At 38.7% G+C, this 15,804-nt stretch overlaps 1 protein-coding gene across 4 annotated transcripts in view; it reads left to right on the top strand.

Moving 5' to 3' along the window:
- The first annotated feature begins 4,787 nt into the window (after positions 1-4,787).
- LOC135706301 (protein kinase C-binding protein NELL2-like) overlaps positions 4,788-15,804 on the top strand; it is a 388,995-nt gene continuing 377,978 nt past the window's right edge. For all 4 annotated transcript variants that reach the window (XM_065227890.1, XM_065227892.1, XM_065227891.1 and 1 more), the window contains exon 1: positions 4,788-7,506. In XM_065227890.1, the coding sequence (XP_065083962.1) occupies positions 7,413-7,506 (94 nt within the window). In that variant the 5' untranslated portion in view covers positions 4,788-7,412. The remainder of the gene's footprint in view (positions 7,507-15,804) is intronic.

Below are 15,804 nucleotides of genomic sequence, written 5' to 3'. Positions count from 1 at the left end.
TTGTTTGGATTGTGCAGAGTGACCAGCATTTTGTTGAAGTTTTAGAGAACTGGCTTGAGACATTCCTTGATTCTAGTAAATTAAATATATAAATATAAATATATAAATAATAATATAAATTAAATATATTAATATTAATTGGCGCGATAACCATAATTCGAATCATTTGAAGCGTTTAGCTGAGTTTTTTAATGAAAAAAAAAAAAAAAAATGAATATACGGTAAATGACGGGTATTTCCAGGCACAGTAGAACTTGAATCTACAGCTGTTCTTAATAACGTTTCGAAAACGTGTACTAAACAACTAGTTGAGCAAAAGTTTGTTTCTTTGAAGAACTCGAACAGCTGGTACAATTTGGATCTTTTGCGTCTTAAACGGAAAAGGGACAAATGGTACAAAAAGTGTTGTAGATCAAATAATGACAATCATTGGAATAGGTACACAATCGTGCGTAATAAGTATTCACAATCGATAAAGAAAACTCGTTGTGAATATGTTCAAAGGAAGATTGATCAGCATCAAAACAACAGCAAAGAGTTATGGACAATTTTGAAATCTTTATTTAAACCTAGTTTCACCCAATTATACAACTAAGAGTTATTTGTTTTCATTAGGAAAATCGGCTGGAGTAGACAATGTTAATGCTAGAGTTATTCAAGATTGCTTTCATGTCATTTGCCACATCTTGCTGGACCTCATTAATGAATCATTGCAAACTGGACATGTGCCACAAATTTGGCGGAATCCTTAGTGGTTCCTATTCAAAAAGTTGCTGGAACGATTAAAGCCGAAGAGTTTCGTTGCACACATTAGAGAAAATTTTAGAACTTGTTGTTAAAGGCCAGCTGTTGGAGTATTTAAATAGTAATAGTTTGTTGATACCAGAACAATCAGGATATTGGGAAGGTCATTCTTGTGAGATCGCGTTGAATTTGGTATTAGCGAAGTGGAAAAATAACTTGGAGTGTAAAGATACGATTGTTGCTGTTTTTTGATCTTAAACGCGCTTTTGAAACAATTTTCAGGCTCTTATTGTTAAGATCAATCACGCGCTTTGGAATTACGAGTACTGCATTTACATGGTTTGAAAGCTATTTGTCTGACAGAACTCAACGGACTGTTTTTAATGATTCTGTTTCCAGTCCCGTGGGGAATAACCTTGGAGTGCCCCAGGGAAGTGTATTAGGGCCCCTGTTATTTATTATGTATATTAATGACTTGTGACGTGTTTTATGATTTTGCGACATTAATCTTTTTGCAGATGATACTGTGTTATTCATTGCAGCTAAGGATTTAGATGATGCCGTTTTACACCTGAATGAAGATTTGCGTTCTCTAAGTAGATGGTTGAAGTATAAGCAGTTGAAATTGAATTCAAGTAAAACTAATTTTAAGCTAATTTCGCGGAATCGAGTAAATGAGAACGTCCCTGTTGTAATTGATGAGGAGACTATTGATCGCGTTCGGGAGATTAAATATCTTGGCGTGATTATTGATGACACACTTAAGTTCAACTCTCACATTGACAATGTCATCAAGAAAATTTCCAAGATATATGGAATTCTATGTCGACTGAAAAACGATTTAGTTATTGCCAGTAAAATACAGCTATACAAATTAATCATCTCTCCTCATCTTGACTTTTGCCCTTCCATTTTATTTCTGGCCAATGCAACACAAATATCGAGATTACAGCGCTTGCAGCATAAAACAATGCGGTTGATTTTGAGATGTAATAGATTCACTTCCTCAACTTTGATGCTAGACGCCTTACAATGGTTGTCGGTGAAGCAAAGAATTGTATATTTGACTATGGTGTTCATTTTTCAAGTAGTTAACGGTTTGCTGCCTCGATATTTGTGTGATCGAATTGAAAGAGGAAGTGATTTCCATAGATATAATACTAGAAACGCGGTTGAAATAAGAACACCACATTTCTTGACTTGTGCTTCACAAAATTAATTATATTATAAAGTAATAAATGTTTTCAATTCGATGCCTAGACATATCAAACGTTCAGCGACACTTACAGAATTTAACAGACACTGCATTTCACACGTTAAAACTGTCTTTTGAACAGTTATCCAGTGATTTGACAAATTATGTATCTTGACGAAGTTATCTCTAACGGATTATTTTATATGGATAGCTGTCATAACGACTTTTTTTTAATAATTATTGTAGCACTGCAAAAACTATTTCTGTTCGCCACGATGGTGGTGATGGAATTTTAATATTTGATTTAATAGTAGATTAATTAAAAAAAAAAGTAAAGCAATTTTAAGGCGTATTTGGAAGATACCTTGAGTTAGTAGTAAGCTTTCTGGCAAATGTTAGGGGTTCGAGAGCATTCCTGACATTGCTGAAAATTATGATAGCATCAGATTGCGGGGTTGCTAGTGTAATCGGATGCTTTGTTGATTGTTCACTAACTGTTGATTGTTTGTAATACTTATGAATATTTTAGGAGGACAAAAAGGCGAACTAAGAGGTGGACGCCTGAGCTTTTCCACATTTATATCGCTGTGAAGCAACTGTAAACTCTAGAGGGAATTTATATCTGTAACGGAAACCAGTTCGATTTTGTTTGCCAACCTGGTTAAAATGTCATATTTAATTATCTTAAAGATAAATCGTCCAGCTCAAACCTTTGTAGGGGTAAGAGGTGGGACCATCATCGTCATCATCATTGTATGAATTACTCTTTTCCCTGTAAGTATTTTTAATTTTTATGGCAAGTTAATTAAAAACAAAATAACCTATACGTCAGTGTTCATTAAAAGCAACTTAATAGTGCTTACATGTATTTATACGTTCCTCCTTTACAATTGTGGACTTTCGTGAAAGGGGCGCATTACCGCACCCAATGTCGGAGGCACACAAATGAAAATTCAGCGGGTAACCAGCTCTCAATTTACCAAGACAGCACTGCCGTGTACTGTTTGACACGTTATACGTCACCAAAAAGTTAACACCCAATGAAGGTTAAGAGCAAGGTTGCCAATTTAAAGCTTAGTACATATGTATTTTTGGCTGAATATGCTGCTATGAAGCTAATCACATCAAATATTGTTGCTACACTTTCAACAGTCCAAGCGGTGCTCAATTTCTAGTCCAATCTATTTCAAAACAAATATTATGACCGTTATTTTCATAGTTTTGGAATACTAGAAAACATTGATATTATAATGAGAGAGAGAGAAGGGTTAATAAATTTCCATTTAATTCCACTACTTTATTTGCTTATCCTTGATAGATACGCGTATTTCGTCTACAATACGCAGACTTCTTCAGTGTCTTGTACTAATACTCGACTATTATTACTAATCCTTCTCTTTCTCATTATACAGGTATTCCACTAAGACGCCCACATTCATCAGGATACATTGTTATTAAATTTCAACTGTTACAAAAAAATGTTTTCAAAAGCTGATTATTTAACATTTTTAAGAAGATAGGTGCAAAACAAGTCGATTGATTTAATTTGAAACCGTAATCCGGGAGCAAATTGACCGTATGTTCATAGAGTATATATAATCCTTTCCCTTTGTCCTTCTTATTTTCTTTTCTTTTCTTTTCTCTTTCTACTTTTCAGAAAGCGAGTAATGGTAGGCTATGACAAGAGTTAGTGCTCATGCCTGAACCGTCAGAGGAAAATGGAGCACCACTCAACATTTCTAGCTTTGATGCTTCCAACGACGAACCGATCATATAGTTACCAAAAACGGAACGTACGGTACTAGATGTCCACGTTTCATCCATTTGTTTGGATTTAGAAGTATCGTGTTTAAATCTTCGATTTAAACAGACCCGATATTTTTTTATTCATCTTGCCCCTTAAATGCTGCACATTAGGCCTGGCCCTTTTGGTATGTGTGACGCATCTTCGATGTGAAGCATAAATCAAACAGACAAGAAAGATGATGGAGGTATATCAATCATTTTCCAGGATACTTTCAAGAACTTGCTGTGTTGACGTTAGATTAGCTAATTGATGATCTTGATGTCCAAAACCTCATGAAGTTTTCAAGGTTAATATTTCTGATAATCACATTTCCTTGTCCATAAATTTAAAACCAGGTTTACCCTGGTTCAAGCATTTAGCACAGGTGAAGAAGTCGGCCCTTGCTGACACCAAACTATTCGCGACCCGCGAATAGCCGTCTGATAAAACTTGCACGCAAGTTTCAGCATTAGCTCCGGTTGTCACAGCAGGCTCTATGCAAGGTCCATCTCTCATGTCACGCCACAACCTCAGAGACATTTTATCGCATGCATCCTACTTTCTCCCACCGCGCCGCGCCGATGAACATATCGACATCAGAAGCAGCTCAGCATATTCGCGCGAGCCGTCGTCCGTCGTCCCATACCAAGACCACATCATCGTATGATGCAACATTAACGGGGCCATGTTTCACATTCAACCACGCGGTGCTCTCCTTCAACGACGACGGTTTCCTCCGTTTTTTTTCCACCGTTGCTGATAGGCATTCTCTCAGCGCGCTCTCGAAAACGCCATGCTCGGAACCATGCATGTTGCGAGAGAACCCCGTTTGTCCGTTGATTGCTCCTAATCGTCTCCTTTTCCGCTACTGGCTCGCTGAGCTACTATAGGTGGCCATACATATGCCAGGCAGGACCGTGGATCCGTCCGTGTCGGCTCTTGCATGATGAAGGTTTTAGCGGTGTGTGTAGACTTTTGGAGTATAGGCATAGGCATTATCGTCGTCGCTCGGGGTTTCTTCTCGGTTCGATATCGAATTTTACTGTCAGTCGCAAAGCTAAACTCGTCAAGTTCAAACGGTGTTCTCCGGGAGCAACTCCGAGTTTGAGGATTGTTGTGTGTTTTTTTGAAATCTGGATTTTCTTGAGTGATATCTGGAACCGTGTGTGGAAAGTGTCAGTCACACAGTTTTTCGTGAAGAATTCGTGAAAACGTTTGCAAGGAAGAAGGATAGTGAGTTTTCTGATTTTTTTTCGGGATTGGGCATCCCGGGCTGTGTGATGCAGGCGAATTTTGCGGTGCAGTGTCAGAACACGTTTCGTTTTAGCTGAGTTTGATAGGTGTTTATAATTGCGGAAGGATTTGATTTGGATGTGTTTGGTTCAGTGGAGAAGATCGGATTGTGGCGAAGGACGTTTTTTTTTCTTCGATGTGAGAAAATATATCCTGTGCGGTGAGGATTATGTAAAGCAGTAGTTGTGGTATTGGTTTGTACGGGACGTGCCTCCAAGGAAGTCACACGACCGAGTTATGCGTGTGGGAAATTGCGACATCTGATTTAATTGATTTTTCTCTTCGCAAACCGGGCATACTCTCCTGGTTGGAAAAGATTTTTTTTATTGGCGGACAACACACAGCTGAGAGGCACCTCATAACCCGAGAACCGAAGCAAAACAGGAAAACAGGTTGGGAAGTTGTCCTCCCCAAAAGTGGAATCACCCACTGCAGCAGAGTGGCGAGCACGGGGACTCGTTTTTTGCGGATGCGTTGTCATAGAGTGTCCTGCCGTCTCGAGCCACCAGCGCCGTCGTGTCGATTCATACCGACAACGTCAACGTCCCCGTGAATACCTACGTAGTCGACAGTAGCAGTAGCAGCAGCAGCAGCAGCAGCAGTCAGGCATCGATGTTGTCAATGAGAGAAGAGTGTTACCCCGCAATGGAAAATGGGTTAAATGGATTGACCTAGGCCGCCGTCGGTAGTCTACGTCGTCGCTGTCGCTGTTCGAGTGCGAGAGAATCCTGCCTGGCCAAAGGCGTTTGCCCAGCAGTAGCAGTGGCAAAACAGTACGGGACGTGAAAGGTTTAATTCAATTAAAATCTAGACAAGACAGCAGTGACTGCGGCGGGAGGAAAGTGAAAATTCCTTCTTCCGCGTGAACGGTACACCAGAGAGTAGCCGCGAACCGAGGAGCGTGTGTGTGTTTGCAGAATTTTTCTTCGTTTTGGCTTGAACCGTAGCGATAAAATAGAAGCAGCAGAACCACCAGCAGAACGTCGCAAGTCGACACGGGGCGGTGTGTTGAACAGAAGTGGCCACGAACCGCATCGCAGAAAGCAGTGGAGGCTCGGAAGGAAGAGCGCACAGCACAGGCCTACCGTGGCCGACCAACAGACAACTATCGGCAGTAGTGAGTCACATGAGTAGATGGTAGGCAGGAGCGCCCGTGAGAGTGCGAGAGTCCCATTTCGGCAAGAGAACCCGCTCGGGAAAACGCGCTGAGAACGAACACGGATTTTCTTGGCCCACAGCACACGGAGAGGAAAATCCGGCGGCCCCACGAGAGGAATCACTCACACCGAACGGAACCACCAGGAAGGAAGGATCGTCTTTTCGCCGGTTGCACCCGTCGTTGGCCTCTGGTGTTGGTTGCTCATTAGTAGTTGGCTACTGCTGAACCGCGTGCGAACACTCCTCAGAGATCACGGATCCAGGAAGCAAGTTTGCGTTTCGGGAATCAGAATTCTTCAAAAGTTTCAAGTCCGGCTGGTGTGTAGAACAATTAGGTAATCGGGCACTTTTACCCCAGTTGGTGTTGCGAGCAAATTTTTTGGAGACGGAAAATCCGATCGAAAGCAAAAGGAAAATCAATTTACGTGTGTAGTTGTGCAAAGTTTTTTCCTACATCCACGTTATATAGACTCTTGTTATTTCTTTTAGTCCCCGTGTTCTGTAGTTGCCGTGTGTACATAAAAAAGCGAAAGGAGAGGCGAGGAAAAAACAGTACGAAGAATCAGTTTCTGTACCGCAGTGGGACGTTAATTATATAAGAATAAACTTGATTTTTGAGTGTTTTTCTGTTTGTTCAATTAGAGGAAATTTTTCAGTGCGAATTGATAATTGAATAAGTGTTTCTTTCTCCAACCTCCCAACGAGTGACAGTTTTTCTGCGAGGAACAGGAGCAACGACCGTTTTTCGCTAAACCTAGTGTTCATAGCCAGTGCTTAGTTAGCTAAAGTTTGACGCAGTTTGGTGTTAGTAGGATATAAGCCATCATTCGCAACTATCTACCTATCGGTGTTGTACGCTTTCAGTGCATTACAATTTACACTCAAACTGTGGGAAGTGAAGACAAACAGTCTGTTCCGGAGTTTTCGAACGAGCGCAGTGCGATAAAGTGCAAAGTGATTGGAGCTCGGAATCGGTGCAGAAGATTGGGTTCTTCTTGGTGTTCTAGCAAATCTAAACCATAATTGCAATCTTTAATAAACCGCGAATCGGGGTGATTGGTGATTCCTACTTCTGTTTGGTGGGTGGCCGCTGCCGTGCGTTCGACCGGTGTGTGGGTCAGCGAGAATCCCCTGCCCTGCCCTGGCGCGGTTGAACTGTGATGGTGCTCTACGTGAAGGATTTCTATCGTAAGGAGCCCGACCGGCTGAGGCAGCCGCGACTCGTGTAGCTCTGCCATGAACAAGCATCTCTGGAATAGCGATACATCCTGGGGATGTGTCCAGGCGTTGCTGGCGCTGATCCTGACCATCCTGCTGTTGCCCGGTCCAGGTGAGTGCGATGATATACTTGGATTGATTTATGCTGAATTGCACTATTCAAATCGATCGTCTTGGGTGTTACATTTGCTGAATGTTCGGCAATTAAAACGCATTTTAGGAAGAAAAAGATTCAATGGTGGCTTAATACAAAGTAAGCATTTTCAAATGTTTAAAAAACCAAGTTAATATGTCTTTTCTTAATTACTGAGTTATTGCCATATTAGAGAAGCATCAAAACTGACTTCTGATTGTGGCATATATAGATTAAGTTCAATGTTCGGAAATATATTCAGCTCTTTTAGGGTTTTGCCATTTCTTTTTTTTTTAAGAATGAAATATACAGTGGCTGTTGCTATCGTTTAGAGCATAGATTTTCTTGCTTTTTCATTCAGGGAGCACATTTAGATAAACGAGTTCATTAGGTCAATTAACATTAGGCCAAATGTGACAAAAATTAGCAGTTGTTTTAGTAGGGTGGCCAGCAAACCAGGAACTATCCACAACTGGGAAAACTGGGGACTCGACCGGAGAACCCGGAATAATCAATACACCTTAATTTATGATTAATTAAATTAATTTTTTCGAATTTTTAGCTTCTATCCCAAGAAACATTTTAAGTTTTATGAAATACTACTAAGCAACTATGAAACAGCATTCATAAAACTCTGGTCAAGGCTATTTTGTCATTAATGCATCCACCAAAACCTCATTAAGACTAGAATATGTCTAGTTGGCCCACCCTGGAGAAGGTACTGAAGGGTGTATTCTCGAAGCTGTTCAAGATTGATTTACTGCAAAAGGTTGTATGACGAACGTATTGAGAACCATTTGAAAGCTACAACAAAAGCTATTTAGCAACAATAAAAACTCTTTCCAAGCCATTTCCCCTAGCTACTTGCTAAATCCACTAGGAACGCATCAATCAAGATAGAAAAGTATTTATGAATCCGATCTTATCAAAATAATTAAAATAGAAACTGATGGTATAAAAATCTTGTTGAATATCCAAATTCATTACAATAGTTCTCATTAAGTGGTCTACTTTTAAGTGCCTTATTAAATGTTCGTGAAAACATCGAAAAAAATAAGTCCACCCTCGTAAAACGTCGATTTGACTAATTATTTTACAGTGAAAAAAAAATTCTTCAAATCCTGCTAGACCGAGATTTTTTTTATGATTTTAGCATTTAAACGTTTGCTCATTGCTAAATTTACCAAAATATCGTTACATCCAAGGAACTATAGATTGAAAATCGAAGATTGTTAAAAAAAAGCAAATTAATTGCAACATGGCGGTGGCATAAAAGCTAATTTTCATGGGTCATTTGTGAAAAAGTTGTTTTGCTTTCAAGAAATCCTTAACAAATACATAAGGTTTTATAATGGCTTTTGTGAAGAAAACTTGCAGGCTGAATTGTATTTATCTAAAGCCATTTTGCGCTTTTCTACCGATGGATTGGGAGCAGTTACTCAGATAGTTTGCGATACTGTTTTGCAACATTTCGCATTTCGAACAGCTGGAAGCGCAATCGTTCCCGAAAAAGATCCCCTTCTTCCGGATGGTTACAGAAGTGCACCATCCAACGATGCAGGGATGTACGCTTGAATGAAATTTTCGAAGAGTTGGTTCTTTCGCCAAATAAAATCGCTGCTATGGATCGGAAACCAGCTATTCTATCCTAACTAACAGTTTCAGTGGTTTGCTATCGGTTGTTATTTCGATTGTCAATTATTCGTAAGATCTGGATGTTCTGGATCTGGCTGGTATGTTTTTCAACTTTCGACAATGTTTTATAAATTCGAGGGCCCGCTCACTTTACTTTTCTCCGTCAGATGGTCAGTCGTTGATGGTGTGCTGGTTCTTCTAAAGAAGTAAATTTTGCTGAAATCGACTTGAATTTTTCATCCTACTTCGTCTATCCTTCGAGATTTCCTTGTCATAAATTTGGCTTTTATTAACTATGGGGAACCATCTTTTAAGCTCAATTTGTAAACAGAGTAATTGAGGAGTTTATGATGCACTTTAAAAAGCCTAAAAAGCAATAATAAATGCTTTTTGCTCTAATGCAAAACCTAATGCGTTTATGGTTGCTTTTATAATGATAGAACCCGTTTATAAAGTATTTTATCAAAACACTAATAAACAATTGATAATGACTTTTATGCTTGAATTACAGAGCAGTTTTAAGAAGGGATTGAGAACTGCTTTAAATTTATTTTCAAAACAAAACAGTTTTTGACTTTCTTGCCAGACTATAAAAGGTTTTTAAAATAGCAAAAAGCTGAATTACTAAGCAGGAATGTTTTACACTTTGAAATGCTATATTTATACTCAATGGATTTTTCATTGCCGTTATAAAACCATCATAAATCAGAGTTAATTACAAGTTTATTAAAACTGATGATGTGTTTTTTATTCATCATCTTATTAAAAAGTTTGTGATTATTGTTTTCTGAAATCGCCATGATCTCTGAGCCATGTTACCTTTCAAATGTTTCAATATTAACCTATTTAAAATCAACAAACATTTTTATCCATAATTACTCTACTCAGATTAATCATGGGATTCTCCTTAAACACACAAGAAAATACCCATCACCCATTTATTATTTCACTAAGGTCAGTAATTTTTTACTGGGATTTCAAACAGCTGAAAAAGTCAGTAAACCGAAAACAATCGTCACATGCATGATGCATGATAGTGGTTTACCACCCATTGTAGCACGGAAACTAAGTCCGATAGCAGTGGACTCTCTTCTCTGCTTGCCTTGATCAACCTTAATAACCTCTGATTTTGAGGACAATCAGAGGTTATTAAGGTTGATCGTCGCTGTATAATGGGCTAAACACGGATTGGGTGGATCGATAGGCAACGTCGCCTATAATCATCTACGGGACAGTAATGAATCTCTTTCCAGCAACATGATCGTACAATTGGTCAAAAAGACAAGACACCAAACAGGAAGATGGCCCAATGAGTGGGGACAAGGGCCCACCCATAATCCTTTTTTTTTTTCCTTTGGTTTGTTTTTTCCGTCAATCTTGTTTTCCGTGCTGAGCACCAATGCTACCGACGTGCCAGGAAGGCAGCTCCCACACCTGGACCCTACCTATCGACCCATCAACTCATGAACCGGGGACCAACGGCTTTACTTCCCATCCGAAGGAAGACGTGATCAGAGATGTTATGCCTCAGAACATCCCGGCGGCGCCGACTGGGATTGAACCCAGGCCTGCTGGGGTGAGAGGTAATCACGCTTACCACTACACCACCGGCGCCGTTATCACCCTTAATCCACGAAATGTTATCAACAGGGAGTTGGCATTCCCACTCTCCACGTCCAAATTGCTTCAATCGGGTGCCCTGGTGAACCCTCCTATCCCTTTTTGTTTTTGTATTTAAATGTTTATGTATATGTTATATAATGAATCATCACTTATGCAAGCCGATTGTTATGATTATTGACAATAATACTTACATTTCGATGAAGATGGTGCTAGCTACTTTACCTTTTAAACCAGGTAGACCAGGTCCATTAACAATATACTCGTTCCGAGAAGGGGCTCTATAGTACCACTCATCCTGTATAGTCGTCTTCATCTTCTTCAGGTTCGCTCAGCACCCGGAATGAACGCTCGGTGCGGTTAGTAATATCAAATAGTGTTACATGCAATCGAAAAAGAGACACAACCAGGATTAGTTTTTTAAAGTAATAGTTTCATCTGAATACCCAACTAACCATATCGTTTCTCAGTGACATTGTCTCACTCTGAACCTACATTTAAAGTTATTTTGTGATTATATGGTTACTTTGTTTGGTAGCCCTCTCAAGTATTCATCTTTTTTTTAACTCTTTATTTGTTTCAAATTCAAAATAAATTACATTTCATTTTAACCTAGGTGCTCCAGTTACTACAGTAACTTACCAGCCTTAATTGTTATGATATATACCTAAGTGTTTTTACATTATTCCTGTCTTGGCAATTCAGTATTTTAAACAGGTTTTTAAACCTGCATGTCAGTATAACAATTGATATCTTAAAACTAAAAACTAAAACTAAATCTTATCTAAGTATAAAGGTATAAATCTTATCTAAGAGGATTGCAACGATTTTTGCCTGAAATTATTAATTATTTTGTTGGACATTTGTTCTAAAGTCTCAACATTCGAAATTCTATGTACCTCGGTAGTACTGTACCAGGGAGGCAACTTCAAAATCATTTTCAGAACTTTGTTCTGAATCCTTTGAAGTGCTTTTTTCCTGGTAGTGCAACAACAAGACCATATTGGCACAGCGTAAAGCATGGCCGGTCTAAAAATTTGTTTAAATATTAGAAGTTTATTCGTCAGGCAAAGTTTGGATTTCCTGTTTATAAGAGGATACAAACATTTTATATATTTGTTACATTTGGCTTGAATACCCTCAATGTGATCTTTAAAAGTTAATTTTTGGTCAAGTATTAATCCAAGATATTTCACTTGGTTTGACCAGGAAATTGGAACTCCGTTCATAGTGACTATGTGACTACTACTAGGTTTCAAAAAGGAAGCTCTAGGCTTATGTGGAAATATTATAAGTTGAGTTTTGGAAGCGTTGGGAGAAATCTTCCATTTTTGTAAATAAGAAGAGAAAATATCTAAACTTTTCTGCAGTCTGCTGCAAATAACACGAAGACTTCTTCCTTTAGCGAAATGCCTGTGTCATCAGCGAACAAAGATTTGTGGCAACCCTGAGGCAAATCAGGAAGGTCCGAAGTGAAAATATTATACAATATAGGCCCAAGAATGCTACCCTGAGGAACTCCTGCTCTGACAGATAGTCGATTAGATTTGGAATTTTGATAATTTACCTGCAGAGTTCTGTCAGTTAAATAATTTTGAACTAATTTCATAATATAAAGTGGAAAATTAAACTTTTTCAATTTAGCAATCAAACCTTCATGCCAAACACTGTCGAATGCTTTTTCTATGTCTAGAAGAGCAACTCCAGTTGAGTGGCCTTCAGATTTGTTTGAACGAATTAAATTGGTAACTCTTAAGAGTTGATGAGTAGTTGAATGCCCATGGCGAAATCCAAACTGCTCATCTGCAAAAATTGAGTTCGTATTGATGTGAAGCATCATTCTATTCAAAATTATCTTTTCAAAAAGTTTACTTATTGAAGAAAGCAAACTTATTGGACGGCAGCTAGAAGCTTCAGCTGGATTTTTATCCGGCTTCAAAATTGGAACAACTTTTGCATTTTTCCATTTATCAGGAAAGTATGCCAAATGAAAACATCTGTTAAATAATTTTTCCAAGAAAGACAAGGTACTCTCTGGGAGTTTTTTGATGAGGATATAGAAAATTCCATCATCACCTGGAGCTTTCATATTTTGAAACTTTTTAGTTATAGACCTTACTTCGTCCAAATCAGTCCCCCAGGAATCATCAAAAATATTTTCCCGAGAGAAAATATTCAGATAATCCCGAGCAACCTGATTCTCAATAGGACTAGTAAGACCCAAACTGAAATTATGGGAACTCTCGAATTGCTTAGCAAGTTTCTGAGCTTTTTCCAAATTTGTGATCAAAATTTTACCACCTTCTTTAAGCGCTGGAATTGGCTTTTGAGATTTTTTCAAAATTTTTGTGAGTTTCCAAAAGGGTTTGGAACTCGGGTCTAATTTAGAAACATTATTTTCAAAATTTGTGTTCCTCAGGGCAGAGAATCGCTTTTTAATTAGTTTTTGCAAATCCCGCCAGATAACTTTCATGGCAGGATCGCGTGTTCTTTGATATTGTCTCCTACGGACATTTTTAAGACGGATCAAGAGCTGAAGATCGTCGTCTATTATAATTGAATCGAATTTAACCTCGCATTTTGGTACTGAGGCAGCTCTTGCTTCAACTATAAAAGTAGTCAGAGATAAAAACTATAAACTATAAAAGTAGCAGAGGAATTTGTACCTGGTCGAAAACGTGGAGCGTTTCCTAGCTGTCGCTTTGAACGAGATTGTAGGATCGCTTTGCGAGTCTTACATTCCCAAAAATTGGATTTGTGGTTTTCACCACAATTTGAACATTTAAATTTCTTAGGATCTTCCTTCACAGGACAGTCGTCCTTTGCGTCAGAGGAATCACCACAATTCATGCATTTAGCTGGCATGTAGCAATTTTTAGTTCCGTGACCCCATCCCTGGCACTTACGGCACTGGGTGAGGTTTTGGAAATTTCCTCCAGTCTTCCTGAAGTGTTCCCACTTCACTCGGACATGGAGCATAAGGCTAGCTTTTTCTAAGGCCCTAAGATTGTTTAGTTCACTAGACTTGAAGTGAACTAAATAAAAATCATTAGAAATCCCGTTGCGTGAATCGCCAGGACGGGATTTCATTTTCATTTTGATTACTTGGAGTGGCACAACTCCAAGTAATTTTGCCAGTTCATCTTTGATCTGATCCAGGGATTCACCACTGGACAGTCCTTTCATGACAACCTTGAACACACGTTCAGTTTTGGTGTCGTAAGTAAAAAATTTGTGCTTCTTCTCAGTAAGATACTTGAGAAGACATTTAAATCCGTCCAAGGTTTCAGCCAATACACGGCATTCACCCCGACGTCCAATTTGTAGTGAAAACTTAACTTTCACGAAATTCAAAAGTTCCATGCGAAGAGCATGGAAATCGGAAGTGGTTATCACAATAGGAGGAATCTTTTCCTTCTTGGCATTAAGCCGGGAAAGTTTACTAGAATTTTTCTTGGATGATGGATCATTCTCATCATCCGTGAGCAAATCAAATTGATTACTCAAATTAATTTCATCAGAAGGGGGGTCAAGAGTTTGCCCCTTTCTTTTGCGTTTAGGCGCCATGGCGGCAGTAAATTTTTATCCAAATCGACTTCCAAGCAGATTACTATAAGAATCTGAAGGATCGAAGAGGAATTTTCCAAATCGATATCCAAGAAGGATTACCTCGGGTAGGGTCCAAACAAGGATCGAAGAGGAATAAGAGTTGAACAAGGTAGAATATTTACAGGTTGAGCACTGAAAAGTACTGTTTAAATTTGTTGTAGGTTTAGGTAGTAGTAACACTTCCTTCAACAAAAAGCAAATAGATCCGCACGGCAAGAGAGCACGATGCGGACTGGAAGTTTTCATCTATTTTTTTCTAATATTAGAGAGTGGTACAGATTTTTCTCCTTTACTTTACTTAAAGCTTTGGTAATTATTAGATAGGTAGGTTCCGATTCTACACGTTTTTATACCTGTGATCTTGATATTTTTACCTAAGGGATGAGTGCATAACCTTTTTCTGTATCTTGGGGTCAATATGACCCTTGGAAATTGTTGCAATCTTGATTATTCATCAAAACGATTTTTTCTCTGACATGCTTGCATGCTAAAGTCTTCTTGATATGCCTGCCTCTTAGTTGAGACATATTTCGAATTTTATTTAATACCCGTTTTGAAGGATTTTCGCAATTAACTTAGTTTCATTTTAGAGGTACAGACAAAGGGTTAAGGGGATTAAATATTTTTAAGTATGAGGGAGAATGACACTGATGAAAAATGCACATTGTGGTCAAAATACGTATCTGTCATGGATATCATAATTAGTAAAGTGGAATTAAATGAAAGATAACCTTTTTTGCTGTTTTATTTGTACATTCCGCTAACAGCCCAATTTCATTACTTCATTCCATGGAATTATTCTAAGAATTACTTAGGAATTCTGTTCAGAATAACCTTTGTTCACCCCATAAATTCCTTAGAGTTCATCTTGGAATCCTTTAGGGCATTATGCGCAGAATTCTAAAGTTTTTTTTTTACGTAGAATACGTCTTACGGGAAGGTACTGGGGGTTAATCGAAAATCTAAAATAGCGACCGTCACGAAAAGGTGTAAGGTTTTGAACGCTTATAACTTTGTCATTTATGGATAAAATTTAAATCCAAATACACCAATCAATAGGAAATAACTTTCCAAATCTGCTACAATACATTCTTTACCAAATTTCCCTAAAAACTGTTGAAATTGTGCAATGATGATTTTATCACTGTTTTCATGAAATAAACATTCTCCCCAAACCCAGTCATCATAATCGAGTATCATTTGGTTGCATATCGTGCTGCTTGAATCTGAAAAGTTATAAAACAGCACTACTTTTGTGCCTCAACTCATTTTCGCTTCGGAAGGCGGGTGTGAAGGTAGCAGCAGCAGCAGCAGTAGGAAGGCAGCGGTTTGCACCTCGAACCTTGTGCGTCGTTCCCGTCGAGATCACTGGCTGCTGGTAGCGCCGTTGCCTTGATGGCGCAAGCGCTCCGA

This window comes from Ochlerotatus camptorhynchus, unplaced genomic scaffold, assembly GCF_037179485.1.
Source record: "Ochlerotatus camptorhynchus isolate MF236.1 unplaced genomic scaffold, CSIRO-AGI_Acam_v1.1 ptg000277l, whole genome shotgun sequence".
Taxonomy (NCBI): domain Eukaryota; kingdom Metazoa; phylum Arthropoda; class Insecta; order Diptera; family Culicidae; genus Ochlerotatus; species Ochlerotatus camptorhynchus.
This window is presented reverse-complemented; position numbering and strand designations above follow the sequence as displayed.